Raw genomic sequence first — 15,488 nt, 5'->3', positions numbered from 1 at the left:
AGAATTCAAGTGAGTTTCTAGCCCCTTTCTCTGTGACGTTTTTCGGGGCTGTGTGCATACTCAATATGTTTGTTAATACACTTATCCTAAGAGATAAGTGTATGCCTTATATGGATAATGTGAAATATATGAATGATTGCTTGATGGTACGTGAACGATCTTCGGATATTGCACGTACTGTCAGGTTGCAGCGCTAAGAATAAGGTAAGTATGTTATGTACGTTTATGTGTATGAACATGATAGAGATAGTAGAAGAAAGAAATGATAACGTATGGTTGTATGGTTACGAAGAGGGTACCGAGCCCTAGTAATACGCGAGGAATGTAGGGCGTAATGCTCTTTATAACGTAAGATATGAAAGTAAGATAATACAAAAGAAAGTAAGAAAGTATGAACGAAAGGATATAATTTTATGTGTATGCCGTGTATGGTATATGTGATCGATACGATTGATTGCTTGACGGTACGTGAACGATCTTCGGATATTGCACGTATCGTCAAGGGAAGTGACTAGCTCCTTACATGGATATTAAATAATAAAGTATAGTGTTCCTTTTATGGAAGGTATAGTGTTCTTTTTATGGAAGGTATAGTGTTCCTTTTATGGATGGTATAGTGTTCCTTTTATGGAAGGTATAGTGTTCCTTTTATGGAAGGTATAGTGTTCCTTTTATGGAAGGTAAAGTGTTCCTTCTATGGATAGTATAGTGTTCCTCCTATGGAAATTATATATGGTAGGGTAATGGTAATGGTTCTTTTAATAGATATTACGTGACGATCCTCCTATGGATATTTATACAAGGTTAAGGTAGTAATATGTGTCTTCGGATACGGGAAGTAATATATGGGAATAGATTGTATGTTGCCTGATTAACTAGAACTCACTCAGCGTAGCTGACTTTTAGTATGCACGCATGTGAGCCGATTACAGAGCTAGCAAGAGGATGACGCATGGCATGGATTGAACGGCTGGCATCTGAAGAAAGAAGTAAAGATGTTTTAAATATAAAGTTTTGTGTTATGGTATCAAAGAAAAGATTTAATATTTTGTAACAAATGATTGATGTTTTATATTCCGCGAAAAGTTTTAATAAACTCTGAATTGAAGGACTGTGTTTATGAGTAAATCCGACGCTAAAGTAGGGCTACCGGGTTCGGGGCCTTACAAGTTGGTATCAGAGCATAAGTTCGAGAGATTTAAGCATCCTACATGCTTAGACTCGAACAGAGAATGGGATTTAAGTAAGAAAAGAAAGAAGATGCCAGTTCAAGAATGCCATGTGTCGCTCAAGCAAAAATCAGTAAAGGTAAGGTGTATGATTAAATGATATATGTTAATGAGAAAGAAAAGATACGTGAACGATAAGGATAGAAGTAATTGATTGTTTGATTTGACTAACTGCTTAAGTAGAACCAGCACAAATAGACTTATAAAGGGAAGCGAATAGGACACGGAAAGCAACGTGATCAGCTAGTCACAGCTGGCCACTGTTATTACCTGTTAGCCTTGCTATCCTTGTACTAAATAGTTCCTTGAGTGATGATGTTTGTGTTGTCCCTTTAAGAATACTGATGGCTGGAGCTGGAGAAGTTGTGGGAACTGGGGGTCGCACTGGACGTCGTGGCAGGCCTCGTCTTGTCCGGCAACCCTCGGTAGAAGAAGTTTCCCACACCGAAGATGAAGGGAGCGCCGCTGGAGGAGACCAGAACAACAACGAAGAAGTTCAACTTTGCCCTGCGGTTCAAGCAGCCATTGTTCAAGCTGTAGTTGCTGCTGTGAAGAACCTGAATCCCGAAGGATCTGCTGGAAGCCGTGAACGAACCGTTGAAGGGGCAGGTGGTAATAATAGAAAGGATGACGAGAGGGAAAGGGGTGACTCGAGTGAGGTAAAGTCTGTGAAAGATGATGATAGGAAGAGGGGCCGAGGCGGTTGGAACTATAAGTCCTTCAAAGGTTGCGACCCGCCTAAGCTGACTGGTTTAGGAGACGCAATCGCTACTCTTCAGTGGATAACCGCCATGGATAAGGTTATCCGCATTAGCGAGTGCCGTCCTGACCAAGCTGTCGGTTATGCCACTCAATCTTTTGAAGATGAGGCTATGTATTGGTGGGAGAGTGTGGAGCAGAGGACGACCCGTGAAGAGATCAAGGCGATGAGTTGGAATGACCTAAAGGACATGGTGATGAAGAGGTTCTGCGCTGATACAGAAGTTGAAAGAGTGGAGATGAAGTTTCTGAATTTGAAAGCGGGAGAGATGACACAACGGGAGTATACTACTGAATTCAACCGCATGTCTAGGTTGGTACCTGACATGGTGAACACCGAAGCTAAAAGGATCAAGTGTTACGTAAGGGGACTTCCGCGGAATGTTCGCACTTTGGTTAAGTCTAGTAAGCCCGCAACATTTGACTCGGCCGTGGAATTGGCCGAGATGATTTATGAGGACCTTGCCAACTGTGAAGGGGAGAAGATGGAACCGAAGAAAAAGAACCCAACCCCAGAACCAGAGGAAGCCAATGAGGTGGATCCACGCAAAAAGAAGGCAAGGCAAGAGGGGTTCACTGCTTGTGAAAAATGTGGGAAGAGACACCCCGGAGAGTGAAGAAAGGGATTAGGTGTTTGCTACAGGTGTGGAAGAGCAGGACATTCCTCTTGGGAATGTAATGATTACCATAGGTGTCACAACTGTGGAGGACGTGGGCACCTAGCAAGGGATTGCAAGAAGCCAAAGGGAGGACATGAAGGAGAGAAGAGTGCTTGAGGTTTAACAGATTCCTCCGTATGCTTAGAGAAGACATTCAAGAAGGCTAGATGCTAGCCATAAGTATTAAATTTATGTGTAACTTATTGATGACTCGATGCGTGTTGTTTTATGTTGAAATTTTGACTGGTGTTTATTAATTATGGTACGAATTGTCTGAATGCATGTTAGTCATGATAAATTGACGTGTTGTGATAGAGTTTCGACTTAGGCTTTAGCATTAATATGATATAAGACAAAGCCTCTTAAAGATCGAAACGAGACTTGGTACATTGAGGGCCTCATGGACAAGCTACCTTAAATAGCTAATACACGTGACCACCATTCGATAACTGCAAAGTCGGAAGTAAGAAGGGTAACTCAGAAAACGAAGGCTATTCAATAAAGCGTGTAAATATACGAAGTTTTCCTTTTATAGGGAATAAGTTAGGTTTCGGGGACGAAACCTCTTTAAGGAGGGAAGACTTGTAACATCCCGAAATTTCAAGATAATATTAATTATATTACTTAATAATAGAGGGAAAGTTTACTCGGGTTATCTGGAAATAGATAATAGAATAGGAGTTGGTATGGGTCGGGCTAGCGTTGGGTAATGGACATGGGTTATGGATTTGGATTAATAGAGATGGGTTGAATGAGAATGGGCCTTAGGTCCATGGGATTTCAGGGATATAAATATCCCCTAAACCCCAAAATATCTTTCATATTTCACCAAACTCCCTAACACACACATACCCACTAACTTCGCCGGAACCGGCTGAGCCAAGGGAAGAATCGGGCAGGTCCGAGAGAGAGCGATTAGTTGTGTTACCAAGTTAAACAAGATCCAAACAAGCTCAAAAAGGTATGATTCTTAATCTTTGAGGTTTAAAGATCCAAGCTTTTTAGTGTATAAACGACCGAAGATGGTCGGGAAGCGTAGTGGGTGATATTGAACCATAGCAAGGGTGTTAAAAACGCTCAAAATGCTGGAAAGAAACCGAACAGCGGCTGTCTGGGTAACTTCGCCTTCAACGCGATGAACTTCGCCTGATGAACTTCGCCTGCAAGCTAAGTTCGCCTAACGGCAACTTCGCTGTAAAGTTAAGTTCGCCTAACTGGTAACTTCGCCTGAGGCCAAGTTCGCCTGATGACAACTTCGCCTGAAGCCAAGTTCGCCTGATGGCAACTTCGCTGTAAAGCTAAGTTCACCTAGCTGGTAACTTCGCCTACAGCTAAGTTCGCCTAAGGTTAACTTCGCCTAGAGCTAAGTTTGATTAGAAAATAAATTAAAAAGCGATAAGTTAAGTAAGCCACTACTAGGCCACCATATTAGATCAGGCGAGTATTGATACGTGTAACTTGTACAGTCAGCCGAGCTCAGATAGAGAAGGGATTTACAGCTATCAGAAAAAGAAGCAGAATTCAGGTGAGTTTCTAGCCCCTTTCTCTGTGACGTTTTTCGGGGCTGTGTGCATACTCAATATGTTTGTTAATACACTTATCCTAAGAGATAAGTGTATGCCTTATATGGATAATGTGAAATATATGAATGATTGCTTGATGGTACGTGAACGATCTTCGGATATTGCACGTACTGTCAGGTTGCAGCGCTAAGAATAAGGTAAGTATGTTATGTACGTTTATGTGTATGAACATGATAGAGATAGTAGAAAAAAGAAATGATAACGTATGGTTGTATGGTTACGAAGAGAGTACCGAGCCCTAGTAATACGCGAGGAATGTAGGGCATAATGCTCTTTATAACGTAAGATATGAAAGTAAGATTATACAAAAGAAAGTAAGAAAGTATGAACGAAAGGATATAATTTTATGTGTATGCCGTGTATGGTATAAGTGATCGATACGATTGATTGCTTGACGGTACGTGAACGATCTTCGGATATTGCACGTATCGTCAAGGGAAGTGACTAGCTCCTTACATGGATATTAAATAATAAAGTATAGTGTTCCTTTTATGGAAGGTATAGTGTTCTTTTTATGAAAGGTATAGTGTTCCTTTTATGGAAGGTATAGTGTTCCTTTTATGGAAGGTATAGTGTTCCTTTTATGGATAGTAAAGTGTTCCTTCTATGGATAGTATAGTGTTCCTCCTATGGAAATTATATATGGTAGGGTAATGGTAATGGTTCTTTTAATAGATATTACGTGACGATCCTCCTATGGATATTTATACAAGGTTAAGGTAGTAATATGTGTCTTCGGATACGGGAAGTAATATATGGGAATAGATTGTATGTTGCCTGATTAACTAGAACTCACTCAGCGTAGCTGACTTTTAGTATGCTCGCAGGTGAGCCGATTACAGAGCTTGCAAGAGGATGACGCATGGCATGGATTGAACGGCTGGCATCTGAAGAAAGAAGTAAAGATGTTTTAAATATAAAGTTTTGTGTTATGGTATCAAAGAAAAGATTTAATGTTTTGTAACAAATGATTGATGTTTTATATTCCGCGAAAAGTTTTAATAAACTCTGAATTGAAGGACTGTGTTTATGAGTAAATCCGACGCTAAAGTAGGGCTACCGGGTTCGGGGCCTTACATGGTTGGACCGTATGAGGCTGAAACCATAGTGACGTCTATGCATGTGACAACGAAGTTAGTTGTTTCTTTTGAGGCCCAAACTTCGGCTTCATTTTTTGAACCACTGAAGGCGTTGCCTGAGGTTCTAGTCGGGAAGTCATTGAGCAGGGCGTCTGCCCCCAAAATTTTGTTGACTTCCTGAGATCCAAGGAGTCTTCACCGGGCAAGGATTTTGTCCTTGACGGCGATGAGGATGTTCAACCGCCTCCTTTTCACATTGGGGCTTTGACTTTGGTGGTGGTAGCAGCGGTGTTGCCGGCGGTATAGCAGGGAATGTAGATATGAACCCCCGCGATTCGATCGAGTCCAATAAGGCTTATCAGCCTAAATGGAAAATTACACGCAGCGCCAATTTTGATGATCTCGATGTCTGTTCTGAGTTTCTGGAGCATGTGTTCCCGCCTGGGGAATGCATTGCTCGCAAGTTCCAAACCCGCGACAGTTTGGCATCTGATGCCATTTTTGACCGCGTACGAGGTCTGTCTAGTGTGTCGGAGCTTATTCGTGAAAACCGAGCTCTCCTCTCTAAAAATATTGAGGCTTCTGATTCAATGAGAGAAATGGATCTTTCCGTGAAGAATGGTGAGGAGGCCACCTAGAAGGCGGGCCGTGAGGCAGCAGAGAACCGCCAAGCTCTGGCTGCTGTTTAGGGAAAGTTGTCCAAGGTTGAGGCAGACTTAGCTGAGTCTGTCCGTGAGCGCGCTGAGCGCTACAAAGATTTCCAGGCTGTGTGCAAGAAATATAACTAAGATCTTGCTGATACGCGCATGCGAGCTCTTGTTGCAAAGGAAGCCGCTGCCAAGCACGAGCAGGAGAACGTCAGTCTGCGCAAGCAGAGTGACAAATTAGAGGCTGAAGCAGCGCCGAGGAAGGCGGATGCGAGGAATTTGGATGATGCAATTGCCACTCGTGAGCAGACTATTGAGTCTTTGACTACTCAGTGTGCGGCCGCTGCCAAGGATCGCAATTGGCTTCTAAAGAAGGCATTCCGCAAGGTTTTCTTTCCTCGTTTGCATATTACGTTTTCCCTCCTATTTGTACATATGCGTTTTCTCTTTTCAGGTTACCCAACGCTTCACGGATGATGATATGACCAAGAGCGTTGGGCGCTTTGTCACGGCTGCACAACAACTGGGGCACAAGGCTGGGTTCCAGGAGGCGGTAACGCACTTGCGAAGCCAACTTCCTCTTGAAGCCTACGTGCTTCACGACAATGATGTGGAAGCGGAATACCAAGTTGCTGAGGCTGAATATGATGCTCTTTCATTCCCCATCTTGTCTGTCATCGCCTAATATACCAAGGAAGAGAATGATGTGAATATGCTGAAGGAGTTATTGGAGCCAGCTCAGGCAGGTCCCTCTTCTACAGCTGGCGATGATGTTGCAGCGCCGCAGAATCCAGTGGAGGAGAATTTAGAAGACATTGTGGACTATGAAATCTCTCCCCATGTGGATTAAGTTGTTTGTACATTAATCTAGGATACTTGTAGTCTAGGATTTTTGTACTTCATTGAGCGGATGTTGGTATCCGCTTTTGTAAATATTTCTTTTGAATCAATGGAAAGTGACTTTGTTAAACTATGTTCCATTATATATTTGTTGTCTTTTTTATTTTGCTAAGATTTTCTAAATGCAGGGTATCATTTTCATTAATTGAACATGGCCCCTGGCCGTTTTTAACAAGTTAATGAAATCAATTTACATGTAACACCTTCGCAGTTGCGCCGCGTTCCATGTTCCTGGGACCGGTGAGCCATCAAGTTGAATCAGCACATACGCGCCTTTGCCAGGACCTTTTCTTTCTGTTAATACCCTTCCCAAGTTAGTGACGGTTTTCCTTGCACGTGTGCTCTTGATGCCTCTTTGTTGCGAAGGACGTAATCTCCTGCATTGAACTTGTAAATTTTTACTTTTGCATTGTAATACTTCTGAAGTTGGCGTTTGTAGTTTTGATCCGTATTGCGGCTTACTCTCTTCTTTCCTCCAAAAGCACTAAGTCCAAGAGCCTTTGGCTTTGGTTGTCACTTGGTAACAAAACCCTTGGCGATGGTAAGCCAATTTCTGCCGAGACCATCGCTTCTGTTCCATAACTCAGGCTGAACGGTGTTTCCGCATTGCATGTGTTCTTTTGGGTGTGGATAGCCAAATGGACGTGCGCAACCTGATCTATCCATCCAGCCTTGGTTTTATGTCGTCAACGATGCTACGGTTAGCGCGCTCTACTTCTCTATTCCCCTGCGGGTGTGCCTCATAAGTGAACATTTGGGTTATGTTCAGCTCTGAAAGCCAAGCTCTGATGTGCTGATCCGCAAATTGTGCTATGTTATCGCTGACTATGTTAATTGGAAACCCGAAATGTCATATGATGAATTCCCAAATGAATTTCTTAATGCTGGCGGCGTTAATTGTGGCCACAGGTTCTGCCTTGATCCATTTAGTGGAGTAGTCTATGGCGACTATTTAGAATTTCACTCTTCTTGGTGCTTCAGGAAATGGACCCGTTATATCAATCGCCCATTTTTGAAATGACCGTGCGGATGTCACTTGTATCATCATGTTTTTTAGGTAGGGGGGTGTTTGGTGCATGGCGCTGGCATACGCTGCGTTTGCATATATCTTTTTCCGCATCCACGTGCATGCCCGACCAATATTATCCTGAATTCATAATCATGGCCACCACCATTCTTGGTCCTGCGTGAATCCCACAAATGCCCTTGTGTATTTTTCTCGACAAGTAATTTGCATTCTATAGATCTATGCATCGGAGGAGTGGTCCCAGGTAAGATCGCCTATATAAAATTCCATCTTTATGCTAATAATTCAATGCTTTATGGCCCGACAATAAAAAGTTGATGATCTGGGTAATCCAGCTCGTTATGCTTGTGGAAATTACACAAACTTCTCAGGCGACGACAGAGGGATTTTCCAAGACTTCCACACGGATATCCTTCTCCAGATGATCGAAGCTGACCGATGCCAATTTGCCGAGTGCGCCTGCTTATTTATTTTCACTTCTCTTTATATGTTTGATTTTGCAAGTAGTGATGATCAGCATCAGCGCCTTTGCTTGTGCCAAGTAAGAAACCATCTTGTCATCTTTTGCTTCATACGCCCCTTCAATATGATTTGCCAATAGCATTGAGTCTACGTGGGCTTCCAGATATTTGGCCCTGAAATTTTTTGCTATTCTTAGACCTGCCAGAAATGCTTCAAACTCTTCTTCATTGTTCGTGCTTTTAAAGTCTAGGCGGATAGCGTATGTGAACTCGTGGCCTTCTGGGACTTTTAGATTTAACCCTGTGCTTGAGCCTTCATCATTGTATGCCTCGTTTGGGTATAACTGGCAAATTTGTTCTTTTCGCTGTTTTATGGGAGGTTCTAAGTCTCTTTGGCATTCGACTTCTCTTGTTGAGGGCACTTCGGCTATGAAATGTGCCAAAACCCGACCTTTAATTGCAGGCCTGGGTTTATATTCAATTGAATATTCTCCCAATTCAATGGCCCATTTGGCTAGCTGGCCCGAAAGCTCTAGCTTGCTTAGTACATTTTGTAACTTATAATTGGTAAGAATGTTGATTGGATTTCCTTGGAAGTATCTCCATAGTCAACGCACTGATTGAATTAATGACATGACCAGTTTTTATAGTGTGGAGTACCTGGTTTCTGCATCTATTAATGTGAAAATGATATAGTAGATAGGTGTCTGAACGTTATCTCTATCTACTAGAAGTACCACACTGATTGCTCTACCAGAGGTAGCCAAGTACATTGTTAACGACTCTTTTGACTTCGGCGCCGTTAGCGTTGGGAGTTCTGCGAGACGCGCATCGATCTCTTGGAATGCATTTTCTGCTTCCACCGTCCATCGAAACTGTGTCTTCTAGAGACAGTTTCTTAGGGGGTTGAAATGAACGGGAAGAATCTGTCGGCGTGATTTGATAGAAATCTGTCCAGCACGACCAGCCGTTCGTTCAATGTATGCACCTGCCTAATTGTGGTGGGAGAAGACATTTTAACAACCGCCCCAATCTTTTATGGGTTTGCTTTGAACCCACCAGCGGTGACGATGACCCCAAAAAATTTCCTTCTTTCATTTCGAAAGAGCATTTACCTGGATTAAGTTTCATGCATATCTTGTGAAGAGTTTTGAAGGTTTCTTCTATATCTTTTAGCAATACTGACTCAACGTCACTCTTGATTACCAAGTAATCCATGTAAACTTTCTGGTTTATGCCAATTTGGTCTTTGAATTCTCGATCCATCAGGCGCTGATACGTAGACCCTACGTTCTTCAATCCAAATGGTATCATCTTGAAACAATATGTACCATTATCTATGTGAAACACTGTTTTGTCTTGGTCACCTGCCGCCATGTGGAACTGATGATATCCCTTGTACGCATGTACCGAAAGGGTACTAGCGCGTCCACTTTTAAATCTATTTTTGGCAAGGGATAACAATCTTTGGGACACGCTTTGCTAAGATCTTTGAATTAAATGCACATCCCCCATTGGCCATTCGTCTTTGGTACCATAACTGGATTAGCTACCTACGTTTGGTATTGGATTATGCGGATGATTCCTGCATCTATGAGCTGTTGCACCTGCTCATTACAAGCTTTCGCTTGCAAATTACAACCTTGGTTTACTTTCAACAGGTGCTCCGCTTTGGATCTAGGTACCCCTGTCATGTTTGCGGGTGTCCAGGAGAACACATCAATGTTGCTGATGAGAAGCCTTTTCAACGCCAACCGTGTACGATTTGAGAGGGTAGATCCTATGGTGACCCTTTGCTCTGGGAATTTTCTGTTGAGAACCCACTTTTCTGGTTCTCTTTGGCCTTCTAATTTCATTTTTTCTTTTTCGGGATATTTGCATCCGCCACATGGCGTTCCCATTAGCGTGGATCATCGACACTCCAGTTGGAGTTGGTACTCCCATATCCCATGAGCTGTTGATGGGTTGGCGTTAAAGTCTCCTATCGCTTCTCTTTCCAAGATGATATCATAATGTGGATGTGGATTTTTCATGATGAGGAAGTCCACGTCTCTATTCTCGAATGTTTTCCATAGCTAAGAGTAACCAGAAATGTTAGCTGCCCCAACGGGTATTCAACGCTTTGGTTGAAACAGGTTATTGGCGCATTGATGGGAACCAAGCGGCGCTTATCTGCCTCTTCCAAGAAGTCGAAACATTGTCGATACATTATATCGGACGTGGCTCCCGCGCCAACCAAGAAGCGTTATGCTATAATGTCCAAAGACATCGGTGATCACCAGTGGTGCTTTTTTTTGCGCCACCTTGTACCTCTGGAATGATGACTTGTTCTTCCTTCCACGCGTGTGCTCTGGCTGCTGGCGTTTTTTGTTCGTAGTGCCAACCAAATTCTTGTAAGCATGGAGGTCTTTGATTTTTTTTCTTGACCTGAAGGCCTCTTTCCGGCTCTCCGTATATTCTTTACTAGCTGTTCAAACTTTCCATTCTTGACATACTCCTCTATGGCATATTTCAGGTTCGAACACTGATTCGTCGTGTGACCATATTGCTCTTGATAGTCAAAATACCATGTTGTGTTCGCGTTTGGCCCCGGTTTGCAAGGTGGGGTATTTTTTAAATCAATGCCCTCCGTTTACAAGATCTGTGCGGGGATCTTGGTCAACGACATCCATCTGTTAGAGGAGTATGGTTGTGTCTTTTGCTTGTTCTTGTGTGCCTCGTAAGTGTTGTATATTGACTGAGGCTCTTGATTTATTCGTGACCAGACGTAAGTGATCTTTTTGCCTTGGCGGGCCCTATTGATATCATTTCTCGCATCTGCGCGCGCCAATTCTTTTCCCAAAGTTTTTTTGTCCGTGTTTTATGCCTTGTCGCTGTCATGATGGAATCCCAACTCCGAGGCATGCCATCTCTACCAGTAAGGTTATGAATGAGGTCATCGCACCTTGCATTTTGGCGGAAGGTAGCGCGCATCAGATCTTCGCCTACTCGACCAATATTCAACCCTTCATTGTTGAGTTTAGTAATGAAGTCTTCCAATGTTTCATTATATCGTCGCGTGACACTAAGGATGTCCGCTGGATAGCTGATGTGGCGCCTCTATTGGAAAATATGTTGGGTAAATTTCTTCTCTAGGTTATCCCAACTTGTGATTTGGACTTCAGGCAGGCATTCAAACCATACTCTTGCTGCTCCTCCAAGTGTTAAAGTGAATATGTGGCACCAAAGTGGCATGGTCCACCCCGAGACTAAGCCTGCAACAATTTAGGTATGTAAATGGTCATCCGGGTCTAGTAGACCATCATACTGACCCACTGTTGGCGGAATTTTTTGATTTTCTAGTAACTCCGCCTCCGTGATTCTTTTTATGAACTTAGATTTTCCACCTGAGGCTATCGGCCGATATGGTTTTGAAAAATCTTTGTTCGCGTCTGGTTGTATTTGATGAGTGTTTTGGCGAATGTGTCTGGATCTTTCCATCTTTCCTCATAATCTGGATCGTTCAAGCGTGAATTAGCTATACGACGCGAGTGATGTGGTTTACTACGCTCGTCTGCTTGGCTATTCGCCCGCCTACTTGGTGTTTTCCAAGATGGTAACTCTGTTCCATGTACAACAGGAGTCGATTCTTCCTCAACTCTATCATAATCTTCGTCCGCCTTATGACTGTTTGCTTCTCCGCCGAACAAAGTTCTAGGCTGTACAAAGGATGACATTTTTTTATTGTATTCTCGCCATGATTTTTTATTGTTCTGCCTCCCACCAGGCTATCATGCTTGGCAGCAAGGGTATCTGCAGTTGTGGCATTGGCCTAGTTTTGTTTTTCATTGTGATTGTTGGTCGAAGGGTGGAGACGTTAGCGATACCTTCAACACTACCTATCACAACAACATTTTCCAAGTTTTTATCTTGATTGACGTTTAACGACTAGCCAACCGCCTTGCTGGGTGTTTTCCCACTCATTTGAACCAAAAATTTTTATGAAAGCTGTTCTAGCAAAATGCATGGATGGCATCATAAAGAAACACAAAACCCCCTTAAGGTCTAATTTCTTAGTCCAAGGGTGATGATCTAGTATTTACCAAGATGGTTTAGATTCCCCCTTGGCACAAATGAGTAGCACACATACAAAAAAGAACTCTGTGAGCTCGTTACGAGGGAAATGGGGGGGGGGGGGGCTCATAACCATCCTTCGGCGTGAGAATCAGTATATTGTTTGCAAGAGATAATAAGAGTGAGTTGAGAGTATTGAATGCTGGATCCCTTACAATTTGGAGGTTGGTTGGTATTTATAGCTGTTAGGGAAATAGAGTATATGGCCAACTACCCTGTTAGGTTCTCCACCAATCATATCCCTTGCATGTGTTGAACACATATTAGAGCATCAATCAATATGAATTCGTCATATTAATTGGATCTAGGATCTTGTTATGTGATATACGTTATGTGATAGGTAATGATCGATAATGTTAATTGAAGTATTGAGAGGATAAATTGGCAGCGTAACAGTATACGTTAATCAACACTTAAATTAAGTAAGACATGAACAACCTTATATAGAAGATGAAATGCCATTCGTTACTCATCCTTTAACGAATGGCCTTCATTCGTCTTCCTTTACATACTTTATTTTATGGTATAGCGAATAACTCATTCGCTATACCCCATTCGTCAACATTCCATAACGAATGGATCTAATACTTAACGACTAAGGTCCATTCGTTAAACATCCTTAATGAATGGACATCTACATATAATGATTAAAGTTCATTCGTTAAACATCCTTAACGAATGAACTATAATTAACAACGAATGGGCTCATTCATTAAACATCCTTAAAGAATGAGCCTTGTGTAGCGAATGGGTCATAATTACTTAAATGCCCTTTAATGTTAAAATAATAACAAATTAAAATGATTATTACAAAGACTCGCAACGACAAAACCGTGTACTAACAAACACCCCCTAGTCTTGAGCTCTTTGTCTTTAAATTACTTGAATCTCTTCGTCTTCCAATCTTGACAACTATGAATCCCAAACGCATGACACACACGCACAACGTGTTGGAATTTCATAGATCGATCATAGTCTTCTTTTCGTTCAAATAAAATCTAGTTCTCGAATAATACGTCGTTGTCCGTCTCTGATAAATTAATGAGCCACATCAGATCGATGACTCGTATGAAGCAGGTCTTCAAGCCCTTTCCCAGCACAATGACCGCCTTGACTGTCTGATTATCGTAGTACCCTCGATTGAACAATACATGAAGACTTGCAAAAAAGTCTTCACCGGTACACGTTTCATGGTCTAGGCGGTTTAAATTTAAGGACAAGTTTCCTCCAACCCGTACGAGGATCAATTTCATCAATATACTTACGGGTTGGGACTTGTGGATTAAAGAATTTAAATCCATAGTTGACCTCGAAGAGCAGATGTTGGTGAAAACATTCTGCTAGTCGATCTCCACCACGATTAATAAATAGCCGACTGGCGAGTGTCCGTACATCCCACCTCGGCATTGAGAGAACGTCAGTGATGTATTGAAAATACTGAACACCGTTCTCCCACTTAATTATACACACCTTCAGTTCAGAATCGTACAACCAAGAAACAATATCAAGTTTAACTATCTTCACAGCCTTGAAAGTTGTTTCCTGATTAGCTTTAGCTCATGTAACATCATCCATTTGTTGTTCTTGATCCACCTATCAATAGGTTTCGATGATCTTTGTTGTTCGAGCCTTGAACCAGCCTAAGATGTCAGATTCAGATGGATCAGACTCCCGTTCAGGAATTTTTTCTTTCATGTTTGTAGTCTTCTCCAGATGATCTTCAGCAGCTTTAACATAATCTTCAGTAAATGTGGGAACACCCTGATCAACGTTTGAACGATGATACAGATCAGGGCATTCCTCTACCATGACATCTTCCATCTCAATCTCTTCATCTTCATAGATAAATGACGTATTCCCGTGTGGAATACTCGCATCAAGTAACACTTCATCATCATTAATGACCTCCACATCTTCCTCAGCCTCCAACGCGTCTAACTCTTCATCGTTCAATTCTAATAATAATGAAATCTGATCGCGAGTCAAGGCATGATCGACAAACTCACCCACCTCCAACTCATCTACGTTGGTAGTGCTCATCACTACCCCCTTATCATCCATAAATAATACGATGTTGGCCATGATCGACTCGATAGGTTGAACATTTATCGAGTCTTGATAAACAACTAACAGTTTATCATTGCCTTCACCACAACCACTCGTACCAGCAGTTGACGAGTCGAGAGCTTGTTTTGGTTCACTTCCACCAGGAGCATCAGGATCATTGTCATCATCATCATTCTTCAGCTTCTTTAAAGCATCATCTTTACATGTTAACTAAAGAATAAGATCTTCCTGCTCCTTGATCTCTTCACCCCCTGAGCCGACACAATCTCACGCAACTCTCTAGTCTCTTTTTGACAATACGAGACGTACCCCATCAGACGACATTGGTTTGTCATCATCTGCTCCTGAACTTGACGATCAGCCGCCATTTGATTTTCGTATAAGTGAATCAAGCTCAAGGGCATATCCATCTGATGGGTAGAGGGCAAGCATGAAAGTTTGGAGGAACTGGTTGCACCAGACCCTGAGGACGAGTGTCTCTCATAAAAGAGACGTCCAAGGGTTGTGTAGGACGGATAGTTGATGTAGGAGGAACCACCGTTGAAGAAGCAGCATGCCTTGGCATTGGAGATAAAACAGATTGCGGAATTAAGCCAAGCCTTGGATCAGACTTGATCGTAGTCGTCAATGTGAGTGCCCGGGTGCTAGTAGTAAGCGACACCACTGGACTTTGTGAAACGGACGACCTTGGCACTTGTGGATCAAATTCCACACCAGATCCGTGCCGAATGCGACGTTTGGGTAGTTGATCATGAGCTAGTGCTTTGCCCTTTAACTTTCGTTGAGCAGCCTGTGAGCTTGTTGCCTCAACGTCAGCACGTCGTAAATCACCGCCGTCATCACCATCATCTCCTCCATCATCATGACCATCATCGTTCCCACCCGGTCCTTCTTCACATTCAAAATCTGAATCGTCGTGAATCCAATGATCATCCTAAGGACATTTATATGCCGGATTCGACAA

The 15,488-nt window shown here is 42.5% G+C and overlaps 1 protein-coding gene across 1 annotated transcript; it reads right to left on the bottom strand.

Annotated features, from left to right (window-relative positions):
- Positions 1–8,346: 8,346 nt before the first annotated feature.
- Positions 8,347–9,117, bottom strand: LOC143608896 (uncharacterized). Its single transcript, XM_077083804.1, has 2 exons — positions 9,005–9,117; positions 8,347–8,884 (listed from the first exon to the last, which is right to left on the bottom strand). Exons 1-2 carry the CDS (start codon positions 9,115–9,117, stop codon positions 8,347–8,349), a joined length of 651 nt encoding a protein of 216 aa, XP_076939919.1.
- Positions 9,118–15,488: the final 6,371 nt, after the last annotated feature.

This window comes from Bidens hawaiensis, unplaced genomic scaffold (assembly GCF_021521415.1).
Source record: "Bidens hawaiensis isolate Kalapana, Puna unplaced genomic scaffold, B.hawaiensis_p1.1 tig00419447_1, whole genome shotgun sequence".
In the NCBI taxonomy this organism is placed as follows: domain Eukaryota; kingdom Viridiplantae; phylum Streptophyta; class Magnoliopsida; order Asterales; family Asteraceae; genus Bidens; species Bidens hawaiensis.
The sequence above is the reverse complement of the archived record's forward strand: the minus strand, read 5'-3'. Positions and strand labels throughout refer to the sequence as shown.

Excerpts from the sequence above, each read along its gene's own strand:
- LOC143608896 (XM_077083804.1), bottom strand. The coding sequence starts at position 9,117 with ATGTACTTGGCTACCTCTGGTAGAGCAATCAGTGTGGTACTTCTAGTA. Across the intron at positions 8,885-9,004 it reads TTAATAGATGCAGAAACCAG|CAAGCTAGAGCTTTCGGGCC; the intron begins GTACTCCACACT and ends AAATGTACTAAG.